The sequence below is a fragment of the Rhinoraja longicauda genome, chromosome 9 (genome assembly GCF_053455715.1).
Source record: "Rhinoraja longicauda isolate Sanriku21f chromosome 9, sRhiLon1.1, whole genome shotgun sequence".
NCBI lineage: Eukaryota > Metazoa > Chordata > Chondrichthyes > Rajiformes > Arhynchobatidae > Rhinoraja > Rhinoraja longicauda.
In genome coordinates this window covers 39,856,041-39,869,971 of record NC_135961.1, presented here as the reverse complement: position 1 = coordinate 39,869,971, position 13,931 = coordinate 39,856,041, and the positions used below count along the sequence as shown (strand labels likewise).

At 44.7% G+C, this 13,931-nt stretch overlaps 1 protein-coding gene across 3 annotated transcripts in view; it reads right to left on the bottom strand.

The window, feature by feature from the left end:
• Positions 1 to 288: 288 nt before the first annotated feature.
• The window catches only part of dzank1 (double zinc ribbon and ankyrin repeat domains 1), a 52,662-nt gene continuing 39,019 nt past the window's right edge, over positions 289 to 13,931 (bottom strand). For all 3 annotated transcript variants that reach the window (XM_078405222.1, XM_078405223.1, XM_078405224.1), the window contains 8 exons: positions 7,785 to 7,888; positions 6,997 to 7,071; positions 5,442 to 5,541; positions 4,686 to 4,780; positions 3,102 to 3,182; positions 2,316 to 2,443; positions 1,335 to 1,409; positions 289 to 891 (listed from right to left, as the gene is read on the bottom strand). In XM_078405222.1, coding sequence (XP_078261348.1) covers positions 726 to 891; positions 1,335 to 1,409; positions 2,316 to 2,443; positions 3,102 to 3,182; positions 4,686 to 4,780; positions 5,442 to 5,541; positions 6,997 to 7,071; positions 7,785 to 7,888 — 824 coding nt within the window. In that variant the 3' untranslated portion in view covers positions 289 to 725. The remainder of the gene's footprint in view (positions 892 to 1,334; positions 1,410 to 2,315; positions 2,444 to 3,101; positions 3,183 to 4,685; positions 4,781 to 5,441; positions 5,542 to 6,996; positions 7,072 to 7,784; positions 7,889 to 13,931) is intronic.

Sequence of the window (13,931 nt, the reverse complement as noted above, 5' to 3'; positions counted from 1 at the left end):
CTCTGGCACTGCACCAATCTTGGATCGCAGAAAGCTGAGGAGTGATTTTATACTTGTATAAAATTATGAGGGGAATAGATAAGGGTGACTGCCCACGGTACAGGAAGCAAGAACATAAAGTTTAGTCAGGAAACTTTGGAAGGATCCCATCTCTGCTGCACATTTTTCTGTCCATCTGACCTTGTTGTTGACAGTGTGTTTCTGGGTAATGTAGTACTTAGTGACAACTCCCAAGCCTCTCTTTGCCATCTTGTCAGGAGTTGGGTTGATCATCACTCTCACTCACTCTTATATTTTTATTTATTTTGGAAAACACTTAAACAAAGTTAATATGTTTTTTGAATCGGTATGGATCAGCACCACATCATAGTAATTTGCCTTTTTTGTGAATTACATTACAAGTTGCTGGAAAAAGCGTTCTGTAAAAAAGTATAAAATTCCTTGGATTTACATTCAGATTTTTCTCAAGAGAATTTACCAAAAAACACATCATTACTTGATTAAAACTGGGAACCGGAGATTTTGTTGTCACCCAGATCTGCACAGACAGCTAGTCACACAATAGAAAAGAACAGAGTTTGCCATGACAGTCTGCAAGAGCCCTGCGGGACCCACAGCTGCCATCAGTGAGTAGGAGCTTGCCTTTGTAAGTGAAGCTTTCTGGGCCATTTCGGATTAAGCCTCTCCAGCCCTGGCCGCTGAATTGTTACATCTGTAGGAAGGCGTTAGAAAATGTCCAGGCTGACACGCTTGGTCTTGGCAAGTTTGTCCAACATGCCCTGTCCCATCTTTGCAGTAAACAATGACATTAGTTGGTCACTGCCTGTCTTTACAGCCAAGTCGTACGCTGTTAAACCTTTATCATTTTTCTTCTTTATATTTGCATTACAGCTGTGAGGAATTTTAAAAATCTGTTAGTTCGAAATGACTGTACTTTTGAGTTTGGACTGAGCAGTTTCTAACACTGCACCAACTCCTTCCTCTCTCCTTCCTCTCTTCCCCCCCCCCCCCCACCCCCCACTGTCTCTGGGCAGCGATTCAGCCCGACATTTTCACTCTCACATTTTCCCCAGGGGTCGGTACCAAGAACAAAGGCTTTGTTGCCTCAGTTAAAGCCAACATGCCTGAGCAGTCTGTGTTCAAACGCGTACAGCAAGGTGCACATTTGCCCAAAGAATTGCTGGGACAGTTTTATCCCTGGATACTGCCATAGAATTCTACAACACCAGAAGCCTGTGGTCTATTGTGTCAGTGAAGGGGAAATCCTATTGTTCTCGCTGCCATGGTCTACCCTTAGAATGTATTTACTGGAGATGATATAAATGAGCACATACCCAAGTAGAACAGCTACACATTTCACTCCCTGAGCTCCCATTTCTGCAGCCTCATGAAGAGCAGTATTGTTCATGCTGTAGATGAAGAGAACGCATGTCAAAATGCATTAGATTAGTATTTATACTGAGGAGCAATCTAAACTTTCATCTGAGACCAAATCAGAGACTATCATTAAAACATGTCAATAACGCAGAGTATCCTGATGAAGCAACACTCGGTGGAACATGGCCGAATGTAAGACCCGGCAGACCGCGGCCTGCAGGGGGTAGCTGCTGAGCCGCAGGGCCGTCTTAACGCATGGGCCTGATGGGCACTTGCCCGGGGGCCCACGAGCATAGGGGCCCCATGCTGATCTGTGTATGTTAAGTGACTTGCAATAAATAAATACTACTTTAAAAATGTAGGTTCAATAAGTGCTTTTTTTGCAACATTTTCAGTCACTAAGTGCTTCTCTCAGCGATCTGTAAGTGCTTTTTGCAACAATGTAGCACCCTAAGTCCATCGCTAAGTGCTTTTCGCCGGCACGACGGGGGGGGGGGGGGGGGGCTGGTAGGGAAAGGGGGGTGGGGGAGAGTAATGGTAGGGGCCCCAGTACACTGCTTTGCCCGGGGGCCCATAATGCTGTAAAAACGGCCCTGCTGAGCCGGCACATGGCCGGAGGACCCAGTGGACCGCGGCCCAGAAGAGGAGCGTGCCGAGCTGCTGCTGCTTGTCCCCCAAATGGCGGCTCTCAAATGGATAGGTGATGTTTTGGGTTGGGACCCTTCTTCAAATTATGGAGCTTTGTTTTATTCCTGTGAAGTGCACGGATGGCTTGAATAAAGAAGTGTAAGCCATTACAGCAAGTGTTACGGACCAGCACATTGCCAACAGCTCATCCTATCTTGGTGGATGTCTCTTTTCCCCACTGTCCAAGGTCACAAGCACAAAACAAACAACTCCACCCCTTTTGAAACACAGCCCGGCACAAACAGACTTACCGGCCCGACTGCTGGTTAATATCTGCCCCCTTCTGTACCAGAATTGGCAGCACCTCGTGGTGCAGGTTCAGGACAGCCACCGTTAGGGCTGGCCGATTCTCACTATTTCTACAGTTTGGATCTGCTCCCTGGAATAGACAGCACAGGTTGGCAGTATCAAGAGTCAAAAGTGTTAAATTGTTGTACTTTATGTGCCGGCAACAGAACAATGAAATCCTTATTAGCTGCAGCGTAACAGGCCCCTAAACGCAGTAACGTACAGATAATATATAATAATATGTAGGTTAATTGGCTGGGTAAATGTAAAAATTGTCCCTAGTGGGTGTAGGATAGTGTTAGTGTACGGGGATCGCTGGGCGGCACGGACTTGGTGGGCCGAAAAGGCCTGTTTCCGGCTGTATATATATGATGATATGATATGATACAATAAATTAAGAACTAGGTGACCATAACAATGCAAAGCTGAAGTCCATAGTGCAACCAAAGACAGTCTGTAGACCTGCCCCGCACATCTCCTTTGAACTTTGCACCTCTCATCTTAAAGCCATGCCCTCCAGTCTTTGACATTACCCCCCTGGGAAAAAGGTTCTGACTCGATGTCTTTCTTAATTTTATATGTTTCTGTCAAATCTCTCCTCAACCTCCAAGGTTCCAGAAGGAACAACCTAAGATGTCCAGCCACAACCCATGTTTCCCCAGCCACAACGCACGTTTCTCCAGCCACAACCCAAGTTTGTCCAGCCACAACCTAAGTTTGTCCAAATGATACTGGAACTGGTAACTTACTTCATCGAGTAACTGCTGTACCTCCAAGATTCTTCCCAAACTAGTCGGCCCCACTTCTTTCAACAGCTGCTGGTCTTCTGACTGCAGGGAAGGAAATTGCGACAGTGTGTTGGCAGCAAGCAGTGCATTTAGGCTGCAGCGCATTCTGAGCGCAGGTGTGATGTGTGGAGCTGATGAACGCCTCAACTCAGAGCAAGAATAGAACATTGGCAGCACTCAGCAGGTCAAGCAGCATAGGCAGGTACAAGGACCCTTCATCAGAATAGGACAGGGTCCAAATTATAATCCAGCCACTTACACCAAGGAGCTGTAGATGCTGGTTTACACAGGACACAGAATGCTGGAGTAGCTCAGCGGGTCAGGCAGCATCTCTAGAGAACAAGGATAGGTGACGTTTCTGGTCGGAACACTTTCTCAAACTGAAGTAGAATCTTGATCTGAAACATCACCTATCCATGGTTTCCAGAGATGCTGCCTGACCTGCTGATTTACTCTAGCACTTTGTGTTCTTTTTTATAATTCAGACACCTGGACCAGGAGTGAAGGAATATGAGTTTGAACTGGGATTCGGTGCATGTATTGGAGAAGTGGTTTAGGTTTATTATTGTCACGTGTACTAAGATACAGTGAAAAGCTTTGTTCTGCATGCTATTCAAACAGATCAGATAATACTAAAGACATATATAATCAAGTCAAACTCAAGTACAATAGATCGAACAAAGGGGAAGATACAGAGTGCAGGCAGTGATGCTGGCTGAGTGCTGTAAAATTCCAATAGCACATAAAAAGGAAACCTTTCCAGATGCTCTGGTCTGGCTTACTTGTGAAGCCAGAAGAGGTGGCTGAGGCAGGTATATTAACATCATTTAAAATACATTTGGACAGGTACAAGGATAGGGAAGCATTAGATGGATATATGGGCTAAACAGGACTGATTTAGATTGGGCACCTTGCTTGGCATGGACATGTTGGGCCGAAGGGCCTGTTTCTGTACTGTACAACTTTATGATTCACCGCCGCAATGAAAAATGTTCAGCTGAGCTGAACTATCTGCATGCATCTACATCTAGATGTACAGCTCTCTACAACAGATCTGGCCCCTTCTCCAACTCAAGAGTTGGGTCATTAGGAAATGATCTGAAACAGCATATTTTTACAATCAAAAGGGGTAACTGGAATGTGAAGAAAGATTCAGAAACAAATATATTGGGATGGGGTAAGCTGGATGGCCAGTCTTTGTCATTACGTTTTAGATAGAGGTTGGATATTCTTGGACTTTCTGGAGCCTAGGAGGCTGAGGGGTGACCTTATTGAGGTGTACAAGATCATGAGGGGCATGGATAAAGTGAACACTCAGTCTTTTTCCCATGGTAGAGGATTCTGAAACTGGAGGGCGCAGGCTCAAGGTGAGGGGAGAGATTTAAGAGAGACGCCAAAGGGCATCTCTTTTCACAAAGAGAGTGGTGCATATTACACAGCAGAGGAGTGGAATAAGGGAAAGTAAAAGGAATGGGCAAATAGTACAAGATGCATTTGAAACATCAATATTGAACATCCTTAATGGTCAATATGAAAGATACCAACAGGCAGGCTGTGCTCCTTCTTCAACCCTTCTTTTTTCCTCCGTGATCGTTTTGGTTTCTTGCCGGCGCTCCCTCTGCCCGACTGCTGGTCACTACCTGGACACAGGAACGTCACACTGAGGAAGATTGCATAAACCTCACCCTTTGAGCAGACAGCTCTTTGGCAGAGATTAAAAGTCCCATGTATTGATATTTACTCGAGTGCCTGTTTTTGTCAAAACTGCAGAAGATGGTTCAAAGTTTTCACTTGATTCACATTCCAAACTCCTCTCTGGATGCAAAGCCTATCCCTACTGCGTAACAACCAGACACATGCTTTACTTGGGAACTTTAAATTCAATTGCAAAACCAGGACAAAGGAAAACAGATACAACTCAGTAATGAATCAGTTTTGGACCACAGTTAGAAATATCTTCATACAAACATATTAAAAATCTTTAGGACAGAGCAAAGGCAAAGAGCCAACAGCTACTGACTAAATAATTGGATAACGGAGACAAAAGGAATTGCAGATGCTGGAATCTTGAGCAAAACACAAAGTACTGTTGAAATTCAGGGGGTCATGCAGCATCTGTGGAGGGAATGGATATATGACGTTTTGTGTCACAACCACACCTCTTCTGATGCCTTTCACAGCAAAATACCTACAAGGTCACATCAGATGGATTATATAGCATGGAAGTTTAGTGGGGTAAGAGGCTGACCCTGTAAATACCACCGGCTTGCATTCAACCCCTTCAGCCACCCAACAACTTACCCAGACTGGTCTGACTGCCATAGAGCCGGTCTCGCCCTTCAGTCACACTGCTCAAGTAATTGCACTGGGCAACCGTCGCCGAGTTTCCACTCACTACGTTCTGTTGGGGAAGAAAACAAAATCCATGGAGCGGCGGGGCATGACAAGACCTCTTTACACCAAGCTCTCATGGACTGATGGTTCACCAACCACTACATCACGTATGGACCAGGTAGGGAGTGCAGGAGGTTGAGGGGTGATCTTATAGAGGTGTATAAAATCATAAGAGAAATAGATTGGGTAAAAGACTCTGTGCATGTACCCTGAGTAGGGGAATCAAGAAACAGAGGACATAGATTTAAGGTGAGCGGGGGGAGATTTAATAGGAATATGATATACTTTTATATACAAAAGGTGGTGGGAATATGGAACAAGCTGCCAGAGGATGTAGTTGAGGCAGGTACTATAACAGCATTTAAAAAACACTTGGACATGTACATGGATGGAGATGTTAGAGGGATATAGGCCAAATGCAGGCAAGTGGGACTAGTGTAGATGGGGCAACTTGGTTGGCGTGGGCAAGTTGGGCCGAAGGGCCTGTTTCCACACTGTGACTCTGACTTCTTCAGGGTTTCAAATACACCTGGTATCTGACCTTGAAAACATTTCATTGCTGTGGTCAGTATTTCTCAAGGCAGGAGTTAACCTGCGGTTTCAGTGACATACAGTGCACACATAATGTGAGTAACTGTCAGGCTTCATGCAAGGGAAGGGATCTTCCAACAGAGCCAATGAGTTTCAGATCTCGCCAAGGAGGAGGGGCAATTATGACCATTTCCCCTCCAGCTCCACAGGGCTTTTCAACACCTTTTTACAAACTTACACAACACGAAAACAGGCCCTAGAGCCCAACTTTAATTAGTACGGTGTCAGGGGTTCTGGGGAGAAGGCGGAGAATGGGGTTGAGAAAGCAAGGTAGATCATCCATGATTGAATGGGGGTGTAAACTTGATGGACCAAATGGTCTAATTCTGCTTGTAGAACATATGAACTTCTCCATGTCGACCAAGATGCCCATTTACACTTTTCCTCTTGCTTTTTAACTTTAACTTTTCTAAATTACTATATCAACATTAAGAACATAGAACAGTGGTGCACAGAAACAGGCCTTTCAGCCCACAATGTCTGTGTCGAACATGATGGCAAGTAAAACTAATCTCTACTGCCTGTATATAATCCATCTCCCTCTATTCCCTGCACTTCCATGTGCCTATCTAAAAGCTTCTTAAACATTGCTATCGTATCGGCCTCCACCACTATCCCCAGCAGCGGTTCCAGGCACCCACAACCCTGTTTACACAAAACAAAATCTTGCCCCGGACATCTCTTTTAAACGTTGCCCCTCTCACCTTAAACCTGTGGCCTCTAGTCTTTGACATTTCCACCCTGGGAAAATAGGTTCTGACTGTCTACCCTATCTATGCCTCTCATCATTTTATATATTTCTATTAGGTCACACCTCTGATGTTCCAGAGAAATCAATCTATTGAAACAATTGTCTTCCGCCAGGGCACACCTTATTTCCTGCAAGAACAAAGTTCAGGCAGAGACTGAGCTCGTATCCATCTTCGTGGACTGTGGTCGATATGATCTGCCAAAACACAAAGAAAATGGTAATTAATTCTGTTTAATAGTTTTGTCAGTGAAACCATTATCCATATGCAGATGTACTGAATTCTCCAGTTTCAGGTAACCAATTCCTAACAATCCACCCCCCTCCTTCTCAGAGCCCCAACCTGGATTCACACTCATTTCCCCTCTTCACCTTCCCTTCATATTTCTTCCTCTGCCTTCACAATTTGTACATCTTCTATTCTCATCTCACAGGTCTATCTTTTAATTTCTGATCCTTGTCTAAACATATACCGATCAAGAAGACCCCCCTTACTTGTATCACCGCCTATTCCTTTTTCCCCAGAGATGCTGCCTGACCAGCTGAGTTACTCCAGCACTTTGTGTCTATCTTCAGTGTAAACCAGCATCTGCAGTTCCTTCTTATACATTTTGTTCACCTATCACTTGCCAGGCTTTGCCCCGCCCCCACCTCTCTTCTGGTGTTCCCCTAACCCCCACTACAAACAGTCCATCACAAGATTCGAAACATCACTATCCATGTTCTCCAGAGATGCTGCCTGATCCACTGAATTACTCTGGCACAGTGTGCCTCTTTTATTCAATGCAGATATTAGCTGTGACTCGGTGGTACCTCACTGGCACTGTGTTCTGTTGTTGGTACACTTGACAATTAACTCAACCTCTTGAAAAGACTTTTCTCCAATGGCCCGAGAGGTTTAGTGTACTTACTTTTCCCATTTGAGGTTCACCAATAAGAGCTCGAAATTCAGTGTTGTTGTGTGCATAAGTGTGCAGGTGTGCACAGATGTGGTCTACCTGCAGTCTCCAATATCCTGCAATGTGAAAGGAAGGGTGAAAAATCATTGCACACTTGGGTCTTCAATGTAACTAGGAAGTCTGGAAATTAGTTATAAAAATACCTAAAGGGGAATATCTAGACTTCACTAAAACAACATGGGGCAGCACAGTGGTGCAGCAGTAGAGTAACTGCCGTACAGCGCCAGAGACCCAGGTTCGATCCTGACTATGGGTACTGTCTGTATGGAATTTGTGCCTATCTAAAAGTTTCTTAAACTCCACTATCATATCTACCTCCACCACCACCCCAGCCAGCAAGTCCCATACACTCACCACTCTCTGTGAAAAAAACTTGCCCCGCACATCTCTCAGAAACATAGAACAATAGGTGCAGGAGTAGGCCATTTGGTCCTTTGAGCCAGCACCACCATTCAATATGATCATGGCTGATCATCTAAAATCAATACCCCACTCCTGCTTTTCCCCCATATCCCTTGATTCTTTTAGCCCTAAGAACTAAATCTAACTCTCTCTTGAAAACATCCAGTGAATTGACTTCCACTGCCTGCTGTGGCAGAGAATTCCACAGATTTACAACTCTCTGGGTGAAAAAGTTTTTCCTCCTCTCAGTCTTAAATGACCTACCCCTTATTCTTAAACTGTGACCCCTGGTTCTGGACTCCCCCAATATCGGGAACATTTTTCCTGCATCCAGCCTGTCCAATCCTTTAAGAATTGTATATGTTTCTATAAGATCCCCTCTCATCCTTCTAAATTCCAGTGAATACAAGCCCAGTCGACCCATTCTTTCATCAAATGTCAGTCCCGCCATCCTGGGAATTAACCTGGTGAACCTACGCTGCACTCCCTCAATAGCAATAATGTCCTTCCTCAAATTAGGAGACCAAAATTGCACACAATATTCCAGGGCCCTGTACAACTGCAGTAGGACCTCCTTGCTCCTAAACTCAAATCCTCTTGCTATGAAGGCCAACATGCCATTAGCTTTCTTCACTGCCTGCTGTACCTGCATGCTTACTTTCAGTGACTGATGTACAAGCACATCCAGGTCTTGTTGCACCTCCCCTTTTCCTAATCTGACACCATTCAGATAATAATCTGCCTTCCTGTTCTTGCCACCAAAGTGGATAACCTCACATTTATCCACATTATACTGCATCTGCTATTCATCTGCCCACTCATCCAACCTATCCAAGTCACCCAAGATAGACACAAAATGCTGGAGTAACTCAGCGGGACAGGCAGCATCTCTGGAGAGAAGGAATGAGTGACGTTTTGGGTTGAGACCCTTCTTCAGACTGATCAAGGTATCCAAGTCACCCTGCAGCCTCATAGCATCCTCCTCGGAGCTCACACTGCCACCCAGCTTTGTGTCATCTGCAAACTTGGAGATGTCACATTTAATTCCCTCGTCTATATCATTAATATATATTGTAAATAACTGGGGTCCCAGCACCGAGCCTTGCGGCACCCCATTAGTCACTGCCTACCATTCTGAAAAGGACCTGTTAATTCCTTCCATGCTTCCTGTCTGCCAACCAGTCCTCAGTCCAGGTCAATACCCTACCCCAATACTATGTGCTCTAATTTTGTACACTAATCTCTTGTGTGGGACCTTGACAAAGGCTTTTTGAATGTTCATCTACACCACATCCACTGGCTCTCCCTTATCCATTCTACTTGTTACATCCTCAAAAAATTCCAGAAGATTAGTCAAGCATGATGTCCCCTTCATAAATCCATGTTGACTTTGACCAATCCTGTCACTCTTTTCCAAATGCACTGCTATAACATCTTTAACAATCGACTCAAGCATCTTCCCCACTATCGAAGTGGGGTTCACTGGTCCATAATTCCCCATTTTCTCTCTCCCTCCTTTCTTAAAAAGTGGGGTTACATTGGTTACCCTCCAGTCCACAGGAACTGATCCAGAGTCGAGAGAACATTGGAAAATGATCACCAAAGCATCCATGATTTCTGGGGCCACCTCCTTGAGTCCTCTGGGATGCAGACCATCAGGCCCTGGGGATTTATCTGCCTTCAGTCCCAACAGTTTACCCTACACCATTTCCTGACTAATGTGGATTCCCTTCAGTTCCTCCCACTCAGTCCCCTAGTATTTCTGGAAGATTGATTGTATCTTCCTTAGTGAAGACAGAACCAAAGTACTTGTTTAACTGTTCTGCCATTTCTTTGTTTCCCATTATAAATTCACCTGTCTGATTGTAAGGGACCTACATTTGTCTTCACTAATCTTTTCCTTTTTACATACCTAAAGAAACTTTTAGAGTCAGTTTTTATATTCCCTGCAAGCTTTCTTTCATGCTCTTTTTTCCCCCTCTTAATTAACCCATTTAAACAATAGGTGCAGGAGTAGGCCATTCGGCCCTTCGAGCCAGCACCGCCATTCAATGTGATCATGGCTGATCATTCACAATCAGTACTCCGTTACTGCCTTCTTCCCATACCCCCTGACTTAGCTACCTTTAAGGGCTCTATGTAGCTCTCTCTTGAAAGCATCCAGAGAATTGGCCTCCACTGCCTTCTGAGGCAGAGAATTCCACAGATTTACAACTCTCTGACTGGAAAAGGTTTTTCTCATCTCCTCTCTAAATGGCCTACCTCTTATTCTTAAACTGTGGCCCCTGGTTCTGGACTCCCCCAACATTGGGAACATGTTTCCTGCCTCTAATGTGTCCAATCCCTTAATAATCATGTTTCAATAAGATCGCCTCTCATCCTTCTAAATTCCAGCGTATACAAGCCTAGTCGCTCCAGTCTTACAACATACGACAGTCCCGCCATTCGGGAATTAACCTAGTGAACCTACGCTGCACGCCCTCAATAGCAAGAATATCCTTCCTCAAATTTGGAGTACTGCACACAGTACTCCAGGTGCGGTCTCACTAGGGCCCTGTACAACTGCAGAAGGACCTCTTTGTTCCTCTACTCAACTCCTCTTGCCATAAAGGCCAACATGCCGTTAGCTTTCTTCACTGCCTGCTGTACCTGCATGCTAACTTTAAGTGACTGATGAACAAGAACACCCAGATCTCTTTGTACTTCCCCATTTCCTAACTTGACACCATTCAGATAATAATCTGCCTTCCTGTTCTTTCCACCAAAGTGGATAACCTTACACTTATCCACATTAAACTGCATCTGCCCACTCACACAACCTGTCCAAGTCACCCTGCATCCTCCTCTGTTGAGTTCTAAACCTCTCCCAGTCCTCCGGTTTGCTACTTCCTCTGGCCAATGTATATGCCTTTACCTGGGATTTAACACTATCCTTAATTTTCCTCATTAGCCACGGTTGAGCCGCCTTCCCCGTTTTATTTTTTCGCTAGACAGGGATGAACAATTTTTGGAGTTCATCAAAGTTTGTCCAACCTCTCCTTATAGCTAACACCTTCTAATCCAGGCAGTATTCTGGTAAACCTCCTCTGCACCCTATCCAGAGCCTCCACATGCTTCCTGTAATGGGCTGGACTGAACAGCAGGTAATACTCCAAATGCGGACTGACCAACATCCAGTCAAGCTGCAACATGACTTCTTAATGCTTGTACTCAACTCCTTGACCGATGAAAGCAAGTATACCAATCACCTCCTTTACTGCTCTAACTACTTGTAACATAAGTGATGTGACTGCAACATGCTGATTTACAGTCTCTGACATTCAAGGTCTGAGACAAACCAGAGGGTAGGCATCTCAAATAAATAAGAACTGCCTGGGACTAATTGTGTTCTAAAATACAAATAGCAGAATGTACAGGTAGTTGATTTAAGCTCAGTGCAGAGAGAAGCCAGTTTTCTTAATCGCATCTTAACTACCGAAAATACAGGGGAAGATATATCTTTAATCAAGTAACTGCGACAGCACAGTGGCATAGAGTTGCAGCCTTTCAGCGCCAGAGACCTGGGATCGATCCTGATTATGGGTGCTGTCTGTTCAGAGTTTGTACATTCTCCCTGTGACTGCGTTGGTTTTCACAGGGTTCTCCAGTATCCTCCCACACTCCAAAGACATGTAGGTTATTTGGCTTTGGTAAAATTGTAATTGCCCCAAGCATGTAGAATAGTGCTAGTAAACGGGGTGATTGCTAGTTGACATGGACTTGGTGGGCCGAAGGGCCTGTTTCCGTGCTATATCTCTAAAGTTTAAATTCTTTTAATATACTGGAGAAAAAGAGAACAAATATACATTGGTCATTTAGAGAGAGATAGGGAGCAGGCTATGAGTTAATGTTCAACGTGGATCGTTTTCAGTAGTGCCATATGTAATGAACCAAGAGATATATTAAAAAACATTTTGATACAAGATGCAGTAGGTGGGGGGTGTGATGTATAATCATCTGTTTTAACACAGCTCTGCAGCTGAGACTTTTGAATAGGCACATGGATGTGCAGGGCCTGGAGAGATCTGGATAATGTGCAGGTAGATAAGAGATGGTCTTGGCATCATGTTCAACACAGACATTGTGGGCTGAAGGGACTGTTCTTGTACTGATCTATGTTCTGCAAAACATATAGATACGATTGTGGCATTTAAGGGACTTTTGGCTAGGCTTATGGATATGCAGGGAATGGAGGGGTATGGATTATGTGCAGGCAGAAGAGATGAGTTTAACTTGACCAAAGGGCCTGTTCCTGTGCTGTACTCTTCTATGTTCCATGGACAAAGAATGGCAGAGTTGAATTGCTTCTCAAAACCACTGGCAGTACAGGAACAGTATTAAAACAGTGACTAAACAAACAGCCCCACCTTCCCCTGAGTCAGCCGGTGTACCGGCGGCCTGTGTCTCACAAGCACCAGCAGGTCGTGAGGGCAGGGTAGAGACACAACAGGTTTACATTCCTTCCAGCTGACTGGATAACTGCTAGGAAAGATTCTTTTAATGTTTTTCAATGTGAAAAAACATGGCAGTAAAAGGAAACAACAGCATATCCAAGGTGACTTAATCCATCCTAGCTAGGTGCAGGGTCACATTTAAATCACAGTGGAAATAACACTCGCATTTAAAAACCTTGTGACTTAGCTAGCTCAGCAAATCAAAGCAATGCTCTGCTTGTCAGAAGCTGGATCCGGGCCAACTTCAAATTCCAAATCATTTCCAAAACAGTGTAACCAAGCAGGTGGGATTACGGGAGACTGCGTTCTGATCCCAACACAGTTACTGTGCAGCTTCACCGCAGTGAGTAAATGTGCAATCGGCCACTGTGTGTGCTGCAGTTAGTTATTCTCATTGATGGCTCTGCCCTAGTCACTGTACGTAGGCAGCGAGACAACCATGCTGCTCCACCAGTTTGTCAAATTGTGGCTGATGTGTTGTTTGAGCGCTGCACTGGAGATTTCACCTCATCCCAACCCCATATCTTCTTCAGGGAGCAAGTTCCAGATTATACACACTTTTTGTGAACACTGAACACAGAATAGTACAGCACAGCACAGGAATGGGCCCGTTGCATCGACCACTGATCACCCCGTACACCAGCACTACCCTACACACGAGGGACAATTTACATTCTTTACCAAAGCCAATTAACCTACTAACCTGGATAGACACAAAATACTGGAGTAACTCAGCGGGATAGGCAGCATCTCTGGATAGAAGGAACGGGTGATGTTTTGGGTCGAGACCATTCTGCAAACTGGGAGTTAGGAGAGAGGGAGACACAGATACAAGGAAGTGTAAGGTGTGAAAATTAGTCATCAAAGGGGATGCGGCTCACGGAAAATATAGGAAGGTGACAACGAAGCATACAGATAAAATTAAATCAGGGGCACAGTCAGACTGGTTGGAGAACTAGGAAGGAGGAGGGATGGAGAGAGAGGGAAAACATGGGTTTCTTGAAGTTAGATAAATCAATATTCATAATTTCAGTGTAAGATCAGAGATGCTGCCTATCCCACTCCAGCAGTTTGAGTCCATCTTTGGTGTAAACCAGCATCTGCTTCCTATACAACCAAGAAATCTGTATTTCTTTGGAGTGTGGGAAGAAACTGGAGCACCGCACAACATGTCACAGAGAGAATGTACAAACTCCGTACTGAC